Raw genomic sequence first — 21,893 nt, 5'->3', positions numbered from 1 at the left:
CTACTGCAAATGGATTTGCCAGGATTAAATCTAAACACATCAATGGGGTTTCTGGGGTCCTCAATAATCTGGTGGCATCCTTCTTAGTGAATTTTACTTTTCCCTCTTTACCAAGGTCTTTCCTGAACTATGTTTAAGACAGCTACTCCTCCCCGAGGAATCACTTCCTCATTCCCTTTTTCCCATAATAGATTTCAACTTTTAATACACCATGTATAACATTTTTGGTTGATTTTGCTGCCAGTCCCACTAGAATGTAAATTCCTCATGGAGAAGTCTTTTTTGTTCATTTTGTTTACAGTTTATACCCAGGACCTAAAATAGGGTCTGCTACACAGGGAGTGCTCAGTTAATATTTGATGAATAAATAAATGAATGGGGAACCGTTTTAATTATGTCTAGAGCTCTTTAAGAGCTAAGTGAAATTCTACACATAGTACTTGCCACTCTGGTGCACAGCCAACACAGGTACTGTAGTCCTCACCTTTGACTTCAAATCTTTCATGCACTGGAGATTTGGCTAAGTCGAGTCCCAGGTTCCCCAGGAAGTGTCTCCAATTGCCTGTTCTCTCAAGTTTTCTGAATTTCTATCTTACAAAAATGTTTTCCAAAATGATCTATATGGGAGGTTTTCAGTAAGTTGATGGAAAGTATTTTTATGAAAAAAATTACATATGGATTTCAACATTTGGGACATTAGACTAAACCTATACTTTCATTCCATTTTCCTATAACCTTTTTTTAGTGTCAGAAAAGTTCAAGTTTGCTGAGCCGCAACAAGAGCTTATCTGTTATGATATATATGATATGACACATATGATATCATAACTAATAGTTACTTGTGTGTTCTTTGCTACATCAGCTACATTAACCTTCACCATACCTCACTGAGTTATTATTGTACTCATTTTTTAGATTATAAAATGAAGCCTAATTATTTGTCCATGTTCACAAATTTAGTACATAAGAGAGGGCAAGTTTGGGGGCCAGCAGGTGGCATTGTGGCTAAGACACTGAATTCCCACATGGCCAACCTCATTTCGAATCCTGGCCCTGGTGGCTTGACCATCGTGTTAGGCTCGTGTGCATGTGTGCCTAAAATCTCAGAAAGAGAGTGAAGTAGAGAGGATTGTGGCATGGCCATCCCCCAGAATGGTGATTTTTCACTTTTCCTGTCTCTATAGCAAGCACACATGTGTCCTATGGCAAAAACCTTAAAAAAAAAAAAAAAAAAGTACAGGAGGCAAGCTCAATGTTCTATGGCAAAAACCTTAAAAAAAAAAAAAAAAGTACAGGAAGTGACTTCAGAAATTTGTGAAAAAATTGAATTCCAGTATGAATTTATTTTGGTGCAAAAAAATTCTAAATCCATGCATTACTTTTTCCTAATGAGTATTTTCTATGAACTTTTTGAAGGCCCCTTATACATATTTAAAGATATTTATTTTTTAAAAATGAATGTTCAAAAACCTTAAAAAAAAAAAAAAAAGTACAGGAAGTGACTTCAGAAATTTGTGAAAAAATTGAATTCCAGTATGAATTTATTTTGGTGCAAAAAAATTCTAAATCCATGCATTACTTTTTCCTAATGAGTATTTTCTATGAACTTTTTGAAGGCCCCTTATACATATTTAAAGATATTTATTTTTTAAAAATGAATGTTATGTTAAGACTATAAGAAAAATTTATATTTTGATTTACAATAGACTATAAAACCCAGAAAAAGAAAACAAGAATATCTTATACACTAGTTAATATAAACTATAGCAAATAATATTCTTGTATTTAACTTATTTCTTAAAATGTGAATCTACCTACATCAGAAGTTTCTGAAATGCATTTTAAACACACCAACTGCTAAGGCCCCATATTTTATCTACTAAATCAGAATCTTTAGGAGAGGGGTTTAATATGTGTATTTTTATAATAGCAGTACTTTATTTTTATGCACACTGAAGTAGAGAAACCTCTGGTGTAATTTAAATTCCATCACTGATGGGATGTAATCAATTGAAATAGGGGTCAATTTTCTTTATGTAAAGGGTCTTCTATTTCAGTAGTAGGCCTAGTAAGCTATTGTTAAAATGCCACATATATATGGAACACAATAATAGACAATAAACCAGGTTAATTAAAGGGATGCAACTAAATTAGAGTGCCAATTGTGGAAGGTTTATTATGAATGTAATGATCTTAAAGCAATGGAAAATAATTAGCATTTAAATTAAGTTGTAGGTTAGCCACATTAGGGAAAGGTTAGTTTGCAATGAATTTTTATAAGGTTATAGTGTTATTTTTGGATTGATCTGAGCATTGACTATAATGAAAATCTTAGAATAAAATTGTCATTAATTGAGCTATGTATTAATTGGTGGGCTTTCTTGGACATATCTACATTGGAATAACTATTAAAATATATACAATTAAATCTGGGGCTGGCTTCAGTGGTGCAGCATAACACAATGCTTTGCAATGCAGAAACCATATGGGAAGGTCCTGGATTGGCATACTGAGGTCTCCCTGTATACACTGGGTGCATGCACACATGCTGGTGATCCTGGCTTCCTGAGGCTGGGCTATGGTGTGAAGGGCCATTGGGAGTGCCTATCTCTTTGTCCTGTATCTCTCTTGTTGAAAAAATGAACTTAGAGGCTGGCAGGTAATGTGGGCAGTAAGGGCTTTGGACTCCCATTTAGCCAAATGTAGTTCGAGCACTGGATCCGGCAGCTTGCTTTCTCTCTTCCCCCTTGCTCCACTCCTCTTTGGTCAAATTAAATTAAAAAAAAAAAACTTGCAAAAGATACATCTGGATGTAAAGTAATACACACAAAGTATCAATTACTTTGATATTACATTACTATGTGTAGATTTATGAAGCTGCTCAAAAGGATAAGTCATAGGAAGCACAGTTTTGCTTAACTATAGTTGTTTTCCAAAATTTTAGGTCGTGTGCGTGGTGAATAATTTCAAAGGAAGACAACCAGAAAATGAGCATATACACATGGATAACCTGGCACAGATGCCAATGATCAGCATTCCTCGAGTAGAAAGTCCTTTGGAAAAGGTAACATCTATACAGGTGATTCCTACTTTAAATTCTAAAATCTGATTGTTATTTAGAGCAAATGAATAATTATTCCTGTGTATGTATCTGGGACTGCTGGCACGGTTATGATTTACTGAAACCAACTCAAGCTAATATTGTATTTGGCAAGGATTTAGTGACTAAAGAGGTCATCTCAGAAAAATACATTATCACATATAAATGATCTCCTTGTATTTCTCATGCTAAAAGCTGAGTACCTGTTCTTAGAATCCATGCAGTACTTTGCCAATTTTTTTTTAGGTTTTTGCTATAGGGTGTGTGCACTCACTAGAAAGACAGGGTGAGAAATTACCCCCCAGGGGGGTGGCCACACCACAGTCCCTTCATTCTCCTCTCAGAATGTTGGGCGAGCACGCATGCACACGCACACACACCTGGCGGGAGTTTAAGCCACCTGGTCTGAGACTCGAACCACAGTCGACTACATGGGAGTCCAGTGACATAGCTATTATACCAACTGCTGGTCCCTGTCAGTTTTTAATGAACATTGGGCACTGATCCCACATGTAGACAAGGTAGTTTTACTTGTGAATATATGCATGTTCATATAGTATACTCCAGTCTTCTCTGCTCCATTTCTTTGAAAAAGTGCTTAGTACAATACCTGGTGCATAATCAGGGCTCAGTAAACATGTTTTGAATTTCAATGTGTACAGGTCTGGCAGCAAGGAAACATTGATCATGCTCTCCTGACCTGAAAGGCACTGCAGGTCAGGTTGGGCAAATGTAGCCAGACGGTCTAGTACTTTGACTGGCAGGCCCAGGCCTCACTGGGCATGGCAGCGAGTACAGAGCCAGGTGGTCAACAGAAACTTTTCTCCAGACCTTTGTGAACCACACAGGACAACATTTCCTACGTGTTGATGCAATTATGTATATTTGTAACTAGTTAGAAGATTGCTCAGAGGGTTACTAGTGGCTTCTTCTCAGCCCTGTCCTTCCACATTTTGATCAGTATCTTAGTGACATTCAGTTACATGCCAACCAGGTGTTTAGTTGGTGTGAATCTATAAGGAGTAATTAATACACTGGATTAAAGGATAAAATTGAGAGACTGTAATAAAATACAATTAACAGGCTGGCCTTGTAGCCTAGTGGTTAAGGGAGCTGGATCCCACATAGCCAACCATGGTTTGAATATGGACCCTAGCATCTTGAAAAACATACCAAGCATGTGTGCTTGTGTGCCCAGAATCCTAACAAGATGGAGAGATGGAAAAGAAGGGATTACAATGTGACTGTACAACATGGAGGGGTGCTTTCTCCCTCTGTCTCTCTGGTGAGCACATGTGCCCTCCGGTAATTTAACATGTTTGTATTCAGATTTAAAAAAAAATTTGCCTGTAATGTAGGCTACGTCTAGGTTAACTGCACAAATGAAAACAGCTTGGAGGGTGCACTAGGCTACAGTTCAGCGTCTGTCAACAGTGGATAGAGCTACTGGGAGAGTGAACGTGATCTTATGCTGCACCTATGAAAACAATGTACTGAATGAAGGATTGATGGTTTGCTTTGCCCAGCTCTAGTCATGTAAACTTGGAACGCTGTGCTCACCTTGATGCACAGTCTTTGTTAAGTGGATGAAGGAGCATGTCCAGGATGGCAAGTGAACTCAAAGTCATGGATTATGAGGGGCTGTTGCAAGAACAAAAAACGAGGAGCACAGAGAAAGAAAACTCACAGAAGAAACAATAGCTTCCCATAAATACCTGGAGGACTATATATGATGGAGGGTTGATATTTGTTCTGGGAGCTTTGAGAGATCACAAATAGGATGAATGAAAGGGAGATGAGTGTAAGAAGCTAAGTGATGACTGCAAAAAACACTGAAAATGGATTAGATCCCTGAAGAGAGATGCAGTTTACTTTTACTTTGGATTCCAGAGTAGCTAAATAATCACTTATCCATGATCTGTGGAGGGAATTCAAGTATTTAGGTAAAGCTAGAAGTCCTAAATAATAAGAATGATCCTAATACTAATAATGGCTACCATTTAAAGATCAGGATGGGTCAACTACTGTGCTGAAGGTTTATATAAATTCCTCCCAAATACTTCATGTTCTCCAAGTACTTAGAAGAGTTTTTAAAGCTAGGTCTCATTTTAGTAACAAAGATGACTATGAAGTCCAAATTTTTGAGAGATATTTTTGCTATAGGGTGCATGTACTCACTAGAGAGATAGAAAGTGAGAAATCACCCCCCCGGGGGGGGTAGTCACGCCACAATCCCTTCTCTCAGGAATTCAGGCACATACACACATGTCTGTTGTGAATTTTAAGCAGCCGGGTCCAGGACTTGAACCATGGTTGACTACATGGGAATCCAGTGACATAACCATTATGCCATCTACTGGTCTCATTCTTTTGTTAATTGAATCCCTCAATTTTAGCTATATCATGACTGTTCATGGTGCTAGCTTCCTTGGCAGTTAGGTGTGGCCATGTGACCATACTCAGACCAGTGCAATGTAAGCAGAGGAGATAAGCACGGCCTCTGGTGAAGTTCTTTGAACACTTTTGCTATAGACATTCTCTACACCTTCTCACCAGATGGAAGATACATCACGGAGTAACCTTAGAAGTCCTTTGTAAGATGAACCATCTACCCTGCTAGCCTGGTTTCCTGGATGAGCTCATGGACCAGAGACTGTATAGCTTTAAGAAATAAATGAATTATTTTCTCCTCAGCGCCTTTGACTTTCTTTATTATGGTGTCTTAGCTGATGTCCTTTTATAATAAAGTTCCTCCTTTTACTGTTAAGAAAACAACTTCCAAGTGGTTACATAAGTCTCTGATAAAGACCAGAGAAAAATTATCCATGTATGTGTCAAGATACATCTGTGTAGAAATACATAATTTTATAACTTTTAAACATATCAATATGTACAATAACATATTGTGAATGAAATATAAAAGTAGATCTTAATAAACAAAGATAAGAAACAGTACATTTAGGAAACGATAAACATTGAGAAAATGGTCAGGATAATATTTAGTCTTTTCATTTTGTTTACCTTTGAAATTAACTCTGCTTGAAGGTTCTTTAGTAGTTTCCTATCAGTGCCAGATATTCTTATATATCATTACATCATTCTCTATATTAAATGACTAATAAGTCCTGTTGATTTTGTGCTTTTTATTTAGAGCAAGTTTTAAAATATTTGATGGTAAAGGAACGATATTCCTTTGACCCATAAATTGCTAGGGATGGGATGAGTGTTTATTAGCTCCTTCCTTTCATTAATGTTTTTGTTTATGACAAGGTCAAGTGCTTTATCTGTTTTCTTTTTTTGGAGAGGCTTTTTGCTATAGGGCATGTGCACTTGTCAGAGACAGAAAGCAAGAAATCACCCCCCAGGGGGGATGGTCACGCCACAATCCCTTCTCCATTCTCCTCTCGGGATCTTGGGCACACAAACACACGCTCCCGGCATGAGTTTAAGCCATTGGGTCTGGGACTCGAACCACAGTCAACTACATGAGAGTCTAGTGACAGCCATTATGCTAACTGCTGGTCCCAAGTGCTTCATTTTCATTTTGGTAGTTAAGGAACAAAAGATGGCTGGAACCTGATTAGGTTGTCCTCTTACTCACCAAAAGTTGGCAGCAGACCCTGCCAAGCTGACTGTCCACAACTCTTCCATTCTGTTCCCAGTGCCAGGGCCACCCCTGCACTTACACTTTACCGTGAAAGCACCAACAGGCCAGGTGCAGGGACTACACCTCCAGCTTCTCTTAGAAATTCTACTGCTGAAAGGACATGTACTTGTGCACATCATCCAGAAAGGGAGGAAGGTGGTCTCATCATGAAAGCCTACAAAGCTTTATCTTTTTTATAATCAGAAGTATTTGGTGGTAGGGACCAGCAGATGGCGGAATGGTTACGTCACTGTACTCCCACATAGTCAACCACAGTTCAAGTCCTGGACCTGGTAGTTTCAAACTCACGCTGCCATCGTGTGTGCCCAAAATCCTGAGAGGAGAATGGAGAAGAGATTTCTATGTGGCCATCTTCCCGGGGGTTGATTTCTCACCTTCTGCCTTTATGTCTCCATCTTTCAAAGCAAATGCATGCCCTATAGCAAAAATTTCTTTCTAAAAAAATGTATTGGGCAGTAAATATTTTATATTGCTTTTCATAATGTAAACTGGTCAACAAGTGAATACAAAGTTCTTCCCAGTACTTTGATCTTAATAATTGATACCTGGCAAGTGACATTAGATCTTTAAAGCTGACCCTCTGAGGAGCTGAAAGGGAGCCCTATATTAAAGTTGGTCCGGAGGCATGGCCAAGAGATTATTGTATCAAGCTGTCATTTTCTGGTTTTCACTTTTCTGTGAAGACAGAAGGCTTCTTTTAGAAGTTATATACTTATATTACCTCTTATGTTCAAATACATGTTTGATAAACTAAGCTACAGTGTAATTACTGCTTAGAGGAATTCTTTATTTTTATGCTAGCAATTTATTCCTTAATTATAGGGAGTTTATCATGTAGTTAATTACCATAGTTTATGAGGAAAAGTCATGATTTTTATGAAAACTAAGTAAATGTGAACATTCATCACATTTGATTTTTATGAAAAGAATTAGTCATCTGTGGAAACTGGCCCATTATACCCCAAAGTATATTAGATATTTAAGTTACCAGTAACTTCATTATGACTTTCATATCAAATCATAAAAGTCTAAATGTCTATCGGTAGTGAATTATTAAATCAATGGTAGCACATTTCCACATCAAATCCAGTTCATGTGGTGCTTTGACAACAGGTTTTGGGGGCAGATTGACTGGAATTTTGGACAATTTTGAGCTTAGGCAACTCACTCAAATGCTTGATGATTCAGTTTTTCCTCTATAAACTGATCATTATGACAGTTCGATAAGCGAATCGTGAAGCACTTAAAGCAGTGTCTGATGGGACCTGCAGATGGCATAATGGTTATGCTGCTGGACTCCCACATGACTGACCGTGGTTTGAGTCCCAGACCTTGAGACTTGAAACTCATGTTGAGTGCATGTGTGTGGGTGCCCAAAATCCCAGGAGGAGAATGAAGGAGAAGGGATTGTGGCATGGCCATCCCTCAAGCGGCGATTTCCCACTTTGTCTTTGTCTGTCTGGCAAGTGCACATGCCATATAGCAAAACAAAACTCAAAACAAAATGCCTGGTGTCTATTGAAACCCTTCATGATTTCCAATTGTAATTATTAATATTAAACAGTTAAAATGGATAAGAAATAGATATAGAAAGTTTAATGTAAAGATTTTACATGTAATTTTAAAAAGTCCATATGTTACAATAAAAGCAGTTATGCAAATTACCACACAAGTTGTAAATAGTAAGATAAAAAGGAGCACGTAGAAGAGAATCGACACCAACCAACCAGAGCAATGCTTAAACCTAAGGAGCCAAGCTGGATGGACTGACTTTCTCTACATTCCTACTCTCCTTCCTTCCCTCGCCTCTTTCCTGTCTTTTATTTTACTTTCTATAATGAAATATCATACAAGTCATGAATAATTACATAACTAAAAATTATTCAGTTTTTAAATTTTTAAAATTTCTTTCATGATTAAAACAGTCTTTCGGAGTCCAGTTCCAGATTATTCAGTTTTCTTTAGCTTCTCTGAGGAGGTCCTAGTTATGCTTTCTTGTTGGAGTGACTACTGATTCAGATTGGCCAAAGTCCTTGCAAATATGTTCCCAGGCTAATTTAAATCCCTGTGCTCCTTTGTTTTCTTTTTGTTTGGTTGATTGGTTTTGCCACAGGCAACATGTACTCAGAAGAGATACAGACAGAGAGAGGGAAAATGAGAAGTCACCCTCTGAGGGGATGACCACACTGCAATCTCTTATTCTTCATTCTCCTCCCAGGATTTTAGGCACACACACATGTGCCCAGCATGATTTTTTTCAAGCCACCGGATCTGGGGCTCAAAGCACTGTCAGCCATATGGGAGCTCTAACCACTGTGCCACCTTCCGGCCCCTGTGCTCCCTTATGATTCACATGATCTTTTTAAGTCTTTGGTTTATCTATTTTCCAATTGGGCATGAAAATCTTGGGTGTAGCTGCCATGCCTTTATGCCCAGGGCCTAGCTTTCCATTGTCATGCCTATGACTATCCATTTTAATTCTTTCAGGTCTAGCTTCTTATATGTGTGTAGGTGCCTCAATAGGATTCATAAAATTTTCACCCAGAGAGGACCCAGAGACTCAAATCTCTTTGAAGGTCAAATCATCCCCTTCCTCTGAAACTTATCACTTTGACTCCTGACTTCAAAGGTCCATGTACCCCAAATAAAACTTCAGTGTTGCTGGATTCAGTGTTGTTGTCTATCTATTCAGAAATAGACAATTATTACACCTGGGAGTCCAAGAAGCAAAGAACTGACTTAGGTCATGAAGGTGGGGATATTTACATTTTTATTATCCTTATTAGCAAGATTGAAGGAGGAATTAATTTCTTCATAGCTGTGGCATCAAGAATGAGAATTATGTAGAGTAAAATTTTAGATATTTTTACTACATAAAGAATTCCAGTTTGAGGGAATTCCCCAAAGGAAATTGAATTTTTCTTTTGCCATTAAAGAAGTTCAATGTTTCAGCAGTAGCTAAAAATCCTCTAAAGTCCCTATAATACCGCATTTCAAAGACTGAAGATGAGAGATAGGAGCAACCTCTAAAAGTAAGGAGTTAATTCCATTTAGGGCATATTTCAACACCTTGAACAAACACCATTTTGAGACATAGTTAGCAAATAGGCAAATATACAGTCCAAGAAAGCCTCCAGGCAAGAAGCTTCTTTTTGACCAGAATTAAGGGAAGAAGCTTATCTAAACTGGATAGTTCAAAATAGGATGAAGAATTAACCTCATTCAAAATAAGCAAGCAAACAAACACTTACCTGCTCTCAAAGACTACATTAACCCTTTGGAAGAGAAGTAAGCTTGAACAGAACACAACAGTCTTTCTGGTGAGTCAGCAAGTGGGAATTAATAAAACTGTATAGAAACAAAATGATCTTCCTAGAAATGTTCACAGTATCAGCAACTTCTCACACTCCATTCAGATAGTAAATCTTCAGAATGATGCTATAAAACCACTTCTGCCAGCTCTTTTGCTCAAGACGTGGAGGATTCCCCGTCTATTCATGGAAATAGTTAAGATGGTAGATAAATACTCTCCCACTCATTTTAGGAAAATAAAATGAGCTAAATCCGCCCTGATTTAAGCATCAATAGTCAAGACAAGAACTTAAATCCTTTAAAATGATTTTATGACAGAAAAGAGATGTATTTCAAGAGATAATTTTTTGAAATTAACTATAGGAAACTTAATTAAAACATGCTGGACACATACAAAATCCTGATGGGATGGAAAAATGGAGGAAAAAGAATTGCAGTGTGACCTGCCCCACTGGGGGTACTCTTTCTCTCCCTCTCTAGGGAGAGCACAGTTTGGCTTAATTTGGCAATTAATTTTTTTAATTAAATTTATCATAAACAGCATCTTTCCCCAGTCAAGGAAATTAAAACATGAAATGAGAGATGAAAATTGGCACAATTAGGAAATGAATATAAGAAAACTATCAATGCCCGATAGGATTAAACTAATCCTAAAAAACAAAAACAAGCAAAAACAAAACAAAACAAAAAACACACTGGAAGTAAAATCAGTTCTGTTCTATTAAAGGCAAGTTTTGTAGTAAAAATATGAGAATGACATTGATTTAAGGGATAACAGATATGGAGGCCAAACAACAGAAACCTAACCTAGGAACCATTCATTGTACATCCTGAAGAAAAGGATTGAGAAGTCTACTTTAAGGCAACTTTTCTTTCAAATAAGTACTTGAATCACTAAGCTATAATGGTTAACCTGATACAAAGTAAAATTGAAATATGTAAGAGAAATTAGATATTAGTGAAGCTTTGGAACTTCAGTATGGAAGAGAGCATCCTGTAAGTTCTGTAGTAGATAGTATTATTACTCCAATTAGTATCTACCTCTTTCCTTAGGCAGGGTATCCCTTCCTGGACTGATTACAGTGAACCTGGTCAATAACATGTGACTGAACCCGATATATACACCTCATCAGTCAGAAACTAGAAGCACCATCAGGAGTTTCTGCCAGCCATATTGCTTCTGTGCCTTTTTTCCTGGAGAAGTTCATTTTTGAGTTTCAGTTAGGGACTCTTCCTGAGCCTGGACCCCAAGGTAGAATGACAAGTGAAGTAGACCAGCACCCAACTTGTAACTTGGAAATCTGTAGTACCTAGCCACCAACATTTACTGTGAGGGAGACAAATATTTATTGCTGGAAGCTCTTGAGCTTTTGAGATTGTTCTAAATATCAAGGCAGAAGAAGTAGATTGCCTACCCAAAGTGATAGCATGCTGGCCTCAGACTTCTCCCTTCAAAATATTACATGCAAAATTTAAATTATCCCATCTATTCTGGATCAAGGCATAATTTCATGACAGAATATTTCCACCCAAAAACAATTTAAATAGATATCAGTTATACAAGAATTTAGAATTTACACTACACATGAAAAGTTACCATAAATATTTACCAACTAATAACACCAATATCTAGAGCTTTCAAATTAGGAAAGCCATGAGTAAATTAGAAATGGAAACTATTTAAATATAGAGCTAATTAGAATTGACTATGGCAAACTACAGTGAACAGAAACAGTACAGAATCATTTTTTAAAAAGAAAGAAAAAATGGCAAAGTGAGACAAATCCTAGGTAAAAAAAGCAAATATGAAGTATAAAATTATCCAGATTTTTATAAAGGAGGGACTCAAGAGGACCTCTTCATTATAGACATTTATACATAGAAAAATGTTCAGGATTCTGAAAAGCAAACATTAGGAATAGTTTAAAACAATTTACAACAAAAATCACAAAGTATAAAATATAAACACATGTCAGAGAGTTGAAGTCTAATATACAAAGCATCCTAATTTTAAAAAATTGGGTAAAGTTCATGACTAGGCAAATCATTAGAGACCAAGTACAAATGAGAAATAAATACATGAAAAAGCATTCTCTGTCGCTTTGGATAAAATTTCATGAAGCATCTTGTATGTAACATTACAAATTGATTCTTACTCTGCAAGTAATTTGGAGCCACTAAGGGGTTTAAAGAAGAAAATGTCATGTCCAGAAAGGAGAATCAGTTGAAAGAATTTATGGAAGAGAGCAAAACTGAACAAAAACCTAAGATGCTATTACATAAATCCAGCTAAAGGCCATAGATGATGTGCACTAGATCTCAATAAAGCCATGCAGTGCCATTTTGATGACCAGGCATCACTTGGGAAGTCTATTTTGGGTCAGGTGCCAATTCTGATCAGAAGAGTTATTTAACTATCCCTTCGATTTACAAAGGAAGAGAGTGGTTAGCTGGCATGTCATCGAGGAAACCGTATCCCCTCCCCTACTCTGAAGAATATGCTGATCCTTCATCTATTGCCCTTGCCCAGAACAAAGAGATAGGGTACCCAAAGGGGAAAGGCTGTGGATTGAGAAAGGACAAATAAAAGCCAGGCTGTTCAATGTGTACGTGTGTGTTTAAATGTTCCTCGCTTTTGTTTAGGATTTTATTTAACTTTCTTATTTTGACCAGAGAGGGACAGAGAGAAGGAGACAAAGTAAAAAGGCAAGCCACCAGGTCCAGGACTTGAACCGTGGTCAGCCATAGTGGAGTCCAGCACCCTTAACCACCACACCACCTGGCAGCAGCATCCCCTCTGTGCTCATTCTTTTATAAGGGAATTCATCTGTGGAGCCACCTGTGGTTCTAAACAAGTCTCTCCTGGCCTTCTCTGGCTAACGCTCAGATTTCTTTCATCTGTAAAGCCCAGCCTTAGATCAGGTCTTTGTTTAGAGCTTTCTTATGCCCTGCAGTGAATGAGTAGACTGTGCCCACTTTAAGGCCTCCTTGTGTCTCTCCCCTTTTAGTTTTCCAATTTGAGCGCGTGGACTTTGCAGTTAAACATCTTGCCATAGACTTTTGCTGTTAAACATACCTATTTTCTTGGAGAGCTTTTCGTTTTTTTACACTCGACCTTTCAAGTTTTCAGAGCTTTTAATTTTAATTCTGGGCCTTTTTGTTGTTTTTAAGTTATTGTAAGTTTTGTTGCTCCTAACTTTTGTACTCTTTCTTGGAGAATTTTTGTTTTCACTCTCAACTTCAAATGAACTCCTTTGTTAATTTTTTTTAAGTCTTTTAAATTTCTTCCTAGCCTTCCAATAAGTTTTTTAGCCTTTTAATAAACTTTAGCTTTCCAAATTTCTCCTTAGCCTTATAAATTCCTTCTTAGCCTTTCAATAAATTTTCTTAATTTTAACCTAATTGCTCTCCTAGCCTAATAACTCAGCTTTTTCTAACTACTAAATTTCTTAGCTTTCTTAATTTTAGTTTCTAAATTTCCTCTTACTTGGAAGTTTCTTAGCTTTCTAAATTTCTTACTTCTAAACTCTAACTTCTAAGTTCCATAGCTTCTAAATCTCTTAACTCTTAATGTCCTAGTTCCTTAACTTCTAAATTCTTTAATTTCTAAATTTAACTTCTAAATCTCTTCTAAGTTTAACTTTTAACATACTTGACGTACTTTTCCTGCACAGGACAATGTTCATTTATACACATATCTTTCTCAGAGAAGTTCCCCTGCTTTACACCCAACTGACTGTATATCCACTCACTCTCTCAATAGTCTTCGTCATCGCTTCTCGGCCTTTTGGCTAAGATCAAGTGTAATAGTCTTCGTTTTACTCTCTTACTGCTGGCCTCAGGAGTGTCCACTCACATTATCTTCCATACTCTAGTCCCTGTCCAGGCGCCCCTGCCCTAGGACAAAGAGATAGGGTATTCCAAAGGGAAGGGATGGAGATCGAGAAAGGATAAATAAATAAAAGTTGGAGTCACGCAGACCCAGCATCTCCACTGGAGAAGCCGCAGCCCTGTGCTCATTCTTTTATAGGCAAAGCCACGTGCTTCAGCTGCGGCACACTTCATGGTTCTAAAGGAGCCTCTCCTGGCCTTCTCTGGCCGACACTCAGGTTTCTTCCACCTGTAAGGCCCAGCAGTGGATTATGTCTTTGTTTAGAGCTTTCTCATGTCCTGCACCCATAGCACAAAGGCTGTATCCACTTTAAGGGGCTCCCTGAAATCTGTGGCATTTTCTTGTCTTTCCTGCAGAAATTCCACATTAGTAACCAACAGGCAAGGTGGACATTGGCGTCCCTTCCAAAATGATGCTCTTGGGTCAAGCTACGTTGATCCTAGCAGCAGAACTCTGAGCACTTTTGTCCTCCTTTCCCCTTGCTTATTCTCACTGTAAGCCCCCAAACCAACATTCAGATTGGCATAGGTAAGTGCCTGGAAATGACGTGGACAGTATTGATTTTAACTGATACCACATAAAAATTCTAAGGAAAGGGCCGCTTTATCTGTCAATGGAAACATATTACTTAAAAATAAATACAGGCTGGAAAGGATTTGGTAGACATGGAATAGCTGCAATCAATTTAAGAGGAATGAATATCCACATACAATAGTTGCCTCATATCCACCGTTTGCATTCTGTTTCAGATACCACAGTACAATAGATATTTTGAAAGACAACACATTTCCATAAACTTTACTACAATATATTGTCATAATTGGTGTATTTCTTTATTCGTTATTGTTAGAAATTTTACTGGCTAATTTATAAATTAAGCTTTATCACAGGTATATATGCTTAGGAAAAAAAATAGTATGTGTATGGTTTGAAACTATCTGCAGTTTTGGTTATTCACTGGGGCTTGGAACATATCCATTGCAGACAAGGGGGGCTACTTCGGTTTTGTTAAGACAGTTGCCAACAGGTCACTATAGCACCTTACAGATAATTTGAAATGACTTTGGAAGCGAAAGTAGAGAAAAGCCAGTTGTAGAAAATACTTTTTAGCTGAGGCCATCCATGCATTATTTTCTCTTTGGTTGGTGTGATCTTAATCAGTTAAACCAAAGGGAATTCCCTCTTGCAAACTTGAACGGAAAGATAATACTAGGAATAGTTTACAAGATAACAATTTTAGAACCAGCCTGGTAGCACAGATGTTAAGTGCTGTGCATAGGGAGCCAGATCCCACGTGGCTGATGATAGTTCAAGTCTTTGCCCAGGCAGCTTGAAAACCATACTGGGCACATGTATACATGCCCAAAATCTTGAATGTGGAAATGCAGGAAAAAGGATTGCAGGATAACCACACTCCATGGGGGGAGGGGTGTGCTTTCTCTCTCTTTCTCACTAGCAAGCACTTGTACCCTCTGGCATTAAAAAAGCTAATTTATACTTAGGGTAAGGGTTTTTCACCAACCTGTACCACCTAATGAAGTGTATCATGTAAAAGCACTCCCTCCTTACCATGCTGATACCAAGGATCAGCTAAATAAATGTGGTAAGCAGTGTCGACAGTTCCAAACATCTACAAATGTCATAATGAGTATGTACTATTGCAGATGGGAATTGCCATATTTAAATTTGCATGGTGGGACCGGCAGATGATGTAATGGTTACATCACTGGACTCCTATGTAGCCTACCACAGTTTGAGTCCTGGACCTGGCTACTTAAAAAAATATTGAAGCCAAGCGCACGTACATGCATGCCCAAAATCCGAAGGGGAGAATGAAGGAGAGAGAGTCAGCATAGCCATCATCCCAGGAGGTGATTTCTTGCTCTCTGTCTCTTTGTCTCTGTCTGTCTCTCTGGTGAGCACATGTGCCCTACAGCAAAAATCTCTTAGTTTTTTTTTTTTTTTTTTAAATTGCATAGCAACTGGAAAGGAAAATTCCAAGGATATTCTAAGAGAACTCACAATAACCCATGGAGACACATACATTGACTTTTTTTTTTTTTTTTTGGAGAGATTTTTGCTATAGGGCGCGTGCGCTCGCCAGACAGACAGAGACAGACATAGAGACAGAAAGCGAGAAATCACCCCTCAGGGGGGATGGTCATGCCGCAATCCCTTCTCCTCCCTTCTCCTCTCGGGATTTTGGGCACGCACGCACATGCACCCGGCATGAGTTTTAAGCCACCAGGTCCAGGACGCGAACCATGGTCGACTACGTGGGAGTCCAGCAACATAGCCATTACGCTAACTGCTGGTTCCCTATCCATTGACTTTTACAAGGACTCTTTTGCAGATAGATATATAGAGGTCAAGGTGAAACAAACTGAAATTTAGTCCAAGTTGGGGATGAGTAGGGTTAGGCTTTTGCACATGGATATCCTGGGTTTGTAGCCTGACTCAGCTGCATAATAACTAGGTGGAATTAGACAAAATATTCCTCCTCTCCTTATCAGAAAAACTGATACAGTGATGCTTCACCTGTAGAGTAACTGTGGAAATTAATAGATCATATTGGGGCCAGTAGGTGGCATAGTGGTTAAAGGTGCTGGATTCCAACATGACCAACCAGAGTTTGAGTCCCAGACCTGGCAGCTTGCTTTCTCACCTTCCCTTTCTCTCTTTCAGTCACTGTCTGGTCACATTTTTTTAAAATGATAATAACAAATGGGATTAAATATATAAATAATTATTCTTTAAAAAAAAGAAATAGGTCACAGAAAATTTTCTGGCACATAGGAGGTACTTCCAGCAAATTAATTCCTTTCAATAATAATAATTCCCTTAATGGGACTTTTGATTTATGTCTGACCAGGATACTGCCTGTAAAAATATTTTATGGAATTAAAAGTTTGTGTAGATCGTCTATTTTATATATAGCACACGTGGCAGAAAATATTGTAATATAAAATGTTGCATAAATTAGTGTCATAGCAACGGCAAAAAAATCCTGTGGTTTCTTGCCAAGACAAATATGATTATACATTAACATACTCCCTATGTTAAATTCCTTTGAGATTTCAGCATGTTGTACATGTATAACTCTGGCAATCTATTTAAGGTTCCATTGCTTTTGTATAATGCGAATCTTTGTTTTACAGAGCTGCTGTATTGTAATATAAATGTTGTGTAAGACCTTGTCAAAACAGTTTTATTAGTAATTAGATATTGGAATACTTAGTAGAACTGCATATATTCATATTTTGGCATTTTTCTTTAATCTAAAGCTTTAAGCTTGTATGAAAATATTTGGATTAAATTAATATTTATATGTTGACTTCAACTCTCATTTGTTAAATTTAATTTTACTGAAAAAAGGCAAATTGAAAATTAAAGTTTAAAAAATTAAACAGACATCAACATTTTAGGTTAAAAATAAGAGCACGTTCTGCGACTACTTTGCCATATGTCATTTTTTCCTATTTGCACTCCCATGTATTTAGTATTTCATTTTCTCCACAATTTATGAATAATAATATACTACGTAAAGAATAAAAGCCATATTTTCTTCTAGTTATCGAAGAAGCCCTTAATAAAAGCATCATTCAGTAAATTACTTTTGAATATTGACAACCAGCTTTCTCATCCCATGTGTATGAGTAACTATAGAGTTCATGACTACATCTTTAAATGAAAGGATTCACTCCGTCATCGGTTAAGGAGATAATGGATTGGAGAATCATCCCCCGTGTGCACATAATTAGTTATACATGGGAAGCTGCTCACGACTATCCATCTGACTCTTTTCTCAGATCTGTTCCTTTATGGTAGGTCATCCTAGAGACACTTCTAAGGCCTTCCAAATTGATCAGAGCACCACAATACTAGGAAAACATCATGTAGAGAAAATATAAAATTTTATTTAGCTACAACTGGGAAAATAAACAATGTCCCAATTAACAATGTTATGAAATAACCGTTTTAGTTTCTATTATTTTGACTAAAGAAGCAACCACTAAATAAATAGTTTGTGTGTATAATTTAGATGTTTGCAAATCCAGTTAAGCAAAATAAAAAATGAATAGGAAGTATCCATATCCCACAACAGTAATCACTGAAAACATTTTATTGAAATGACTTTCAAGACCCCATGAGTGGGATCAGCAGATGGCATAGTGGTTATGTCACCAGACTCTCACATAGTCGATGATGGTTCAAATCCCAGATCTGGTGGCTTAAAACACACTGGGCACACGTGTGTGTGTTCCCAAGATTCTGAGAGGACAATGGAGGAGAAGGGATTCCAGCATCACCATCCTTTCTTGGGGGATGATTTCTCACTTTCTGTCTCTCTGTCTCTCTGGCAAGCACATGTGCCATATAGCAAAAATCTCTCTTCAAAAAAAAAAAAAAAATCTTCCTGTATGTTCTTTTTGGTAGCCTGCTTTTGCTCACATAATAATAGATCATAGATATGGTTACATAACAATAAATATAATCATCTCGAGCATAACTGTAAAAGTAAATCTTCAAGGAAAGCTTAATGTATATCTGGAGTTATGCAAAGAACTTCACACATAAATATCATTTTAGTCTTTATAAAATCATTTGAGCGTGTCTTATTATCTCCATTTTGCAGAGAATGAGACATAAAAATGTTAAGTGACTTGCCAAGGTCATATAAGTGGTCTGTGTTCTGAGACAAGAATGGAAAATCATGTTTTCCGTTTACATGGAAATGTGTTTTATGTTTGTCATTCGGAGCTAAGATGCATAATTACCATGGTATGCAATTTTATAAAATTATGCTGAAAAAAGTTATAATCTATATATATTACCTAACCATTACCTTTTTTTTTTGTTTTAAGGTTCTTGCCATAGGGTGTGTGTGTTTGCAAGAGACAGAGAGAAACAGTAAGAGAGAAAGTGAGAAATCACAACCTAAAGGAATGGCCATGGCACAGTCCCTTCTCCTCCTTTCTTCTCTTGGGATTTTAGGCACACACGCAAACACCCACTCTCTCTCTCTCTCACACACACACACACACACACGGATGATTTTTCAAGCCACGTGGTCCAGTACTCAAACTGTGGTAGGCCGGGAGTCCAACACCTTAACCAGCACGCCACCTGCTCGCCCCACCTAACCATTACCTTTAATAGCATAACTATTAGACAATGGATTACTTCCACTGCCAACTGCTTTTATAGAGACAGAGAATAGGGAGGTAAATATCTATCTATCTGTCTGTCTATCTATCTATCTGTCTATCTATCTATCTATCTATCTATATGGTAAACTCAATTAAAAATGTAAAATAAGGGACCAGCAGTTAGCGTAATGGCTATGTCACTGGACTCCAACGCAGTCGACCGTGGTTCGCGTCCCAGACCCGGTGGCTTAAAACTCACGCCGAACGCGTGTGCGTGCATGCCCAAGATCCCGAGAGGAGAATGGAGGAGAAGGGATTGCGGCGTGGCCATCCCCCCGGGGGGGATGATTTCTCACTTTCTGTCTCTCTATCTCTGTCTGTCTAATGAGTGCACGTGCCCTATAGCAAAAAAAAAAAAAAAAGAAAAACCTCTCCAAAAAAAAAACCCTAAAATTAAAATTAAAAAATGTAAAATAAATAATAAAATAAAAATAATAATTGTCAAACCTCAAAAAATAATTTACAATAAGTTTGTATATACATGTAAATGCTGAAACAAAGATGAGTATTTTAAGGCTTTCATTTGATTCATATTTTATGTTTTCTCCACCCATGGAAAATACTTCTTTTCATAATCTTCACCAACTTTATATGCCATACATAAATGAAGTGGCTAATTTTCATTTCTGTTTTTAAAATATTTTCACATAAATTTATTTTGTATTTTTCTTTTGTGACTAAAACAATCAGATACAGAAACAATAATTCAGTAATTGACAAGTCAAATTCTAGACATCACTTGGCCTTTAGACTTACTTGTCATGGCTAGTTCTAAGTTTAGAATTTTTTCTAATTTAATCAAGAAAGTGGAGAGTAAGAGAGAGAGAAATGAGTACCCCCCCCCCATGGGCTCTGGTCATGCCATGATCCCCTTCCTGCAGTCCGCTAGCCATAGGATCTGGGGCACTTGTATGTGTGCCCAGAATGTTTGAGGCCAACCAGACTAAGGTTTCAAATGCTGTCACCACGTGGGATTCTAGATCCACCGAGCAGCTCATAATTGCTGCACCACAGAGCCATCCCTTATTTTTTAAATGGCGGTTTATTAAGGCATAATTTACACTCTGCAAGTTTCCTTTTGTAAAAGGACATAGCTCTTACAAGTTTTGACAGATCATTATGTAATCATCATCGTATTCAAGTTACTGAACATTTTTGTTGCTCCTAAAAGTGCCCTCCTTTTCCCTTACAGTTGATTCCTCCTTCAACCCCAACCCCTGGCAACACATTTTTCCCAGGATGTCATATAAGAGAATGCATGTGTTATAGTCCAGACTTATCTCATGGGTAGCCTTTGGAGACTGGCTTCTTTGGTACATGTATCAGGCTTTTGGGTTTTTTCCTCTTCCGTTTTACTGCCTAGTAGTATTCCGTTACTTGATTGTACCACAGTTTGTTTATCCACTCACCAGCTGAAGACGACTGGGTTTCCACAGATTGGAGGTTGCTGGTAGAGTGTCCAGGTGGTTGGCATGGGGTCCAGATGAGTAGAGAGAAATAGAATGCCCCCAGGAGCAAGACAGACTAAAGTAGATAGATAAATTACCATCAGGAAATTGCAACGTGGCCAAAGAAACTTTGTAGCATGAGAGTAAGTAAATTGGGATTGAACATTTCTCACGTGGTTGAGAATATAGCTGCAAGTTTGGGATAAATATGTTGTAAATAATTAAGTCATTGGAGGGAGGAAGGTGGACAAAGCACATGGGTACCGCATCCACCAAGGACCGTAAACACATTAGGATTAACAGATTTGCCTGAAGTTTCACGTCAGTATATTTAGGAAATATTGAGGCAAAGTGGAACAGGAGTCTGCTGCAGGGTTCAGGACCTTGATGCTTTGTGAAACTCTGAGCAAAGCATGTAATGTACACTTGGTCCTAAAAGCTTTGAATTCAAAGATTTTTGATTTTTTGTTTTGTCTTTCAGAATCCTTCAGGATAACTGTGTTTTTTTTTTTTTTTTAAGACAATAGTCTTTTACTAATTAAAGGATAACATTTTAAAGGAAGAGTTTATTCTACATGTCTGATAATGCTTACTGAATTAATCAGATTCGACACTATCAGGCAGCAGAACTCGGAGTGGTGCCCACAGGAATCTACCATTTACAGCATTTGCAAAAAGGGGAAATCTCTGGGTTACATGCTCAGAAATTGTGACCCAGTAGGTCTGGGCTTGGACCTGGGGATTTGTACTTTATCAGGCATCTCATGTGATGTGGATGTGAAACCAGCACTTGGTCTGGATCCAGCTGGGCCTGTGGAGCTTCTGAAACAGGTTCTTAATATGAGCTGACCAACAGAATCATTTGGAGAGCTTTTGGAAATTCCAGTGACTAGCCAATGCCTCAGAGCAATTAAACCCAAATCTCTGAGGTTGCCTCTGTATTTTCTTAAAGCTCCCAGTTGATTGCAACAGAAAGTCATGACTGAGAACCAGTGCCCCTAAAAACTTGGTATGGAAAGCCTTAAAGCTTCTTTGGCTTCTCAGGACTTGGAAATAGTTCATAAGATCTGTAGCTAATGCTCTAGCGAAAACCGGGCCTGCCTCCAGTTTAATTAGCTTATCAGAGAAAGTTGCCTAGAGATTTCTCCTTTCTCTAGGGAGAAAGGATTTTTTCAGAAACTCTTAGCCCCGTTATCTGAGCAGTACAAAAAGGAAATTTCTGAATGGAAACAAAACTCGGAACTGATATAAAACTCTGAACTGC

At 37.8% G+C, this 21,893-nt stretch overlaps 1 protein-coding gene across 1 annotated transcript in view; it reads left to right on the top strand.

Annotated features, from left to right (window-relative positions):
* Positions 1–21,893, top strand: part of PLPPR5 (phospholipid phosphatase related 5) — a 126,430-nt gene that overhangs the window by 96,782 nt on the left and 7,755 nt on the right. The window contains exon 5 of the mRNA XM_027768500.1: positions 2,945–3,079. Within this exon, the coding sequence (XP_027624301.1) occupies positions 2,945–3,079 (135 nt within the window). The remainder of the gene's footprint in view (positions 1–2,944; positions 3,080–21,893) is intronic.

This window comes from Tupaia chinensis, unplaced genomic scaffold (assembly GCF_000334495.1).
Source record: "Tupaia chinensis unplaced genomic scaffold, TupChi_1.0 Scaffold146687_1, whole genome shotgun sequence".
NCBI lineage: Eukaryota > Metazoa > Chordata > Mammalia > Scandentia > Tupaiidae > Tupaia > Tupaia belangeri.
Note: the sequence above shows the minus strand (reverse complement) of the source record. Positions and strands in the feature narration are given on the sequence as shown.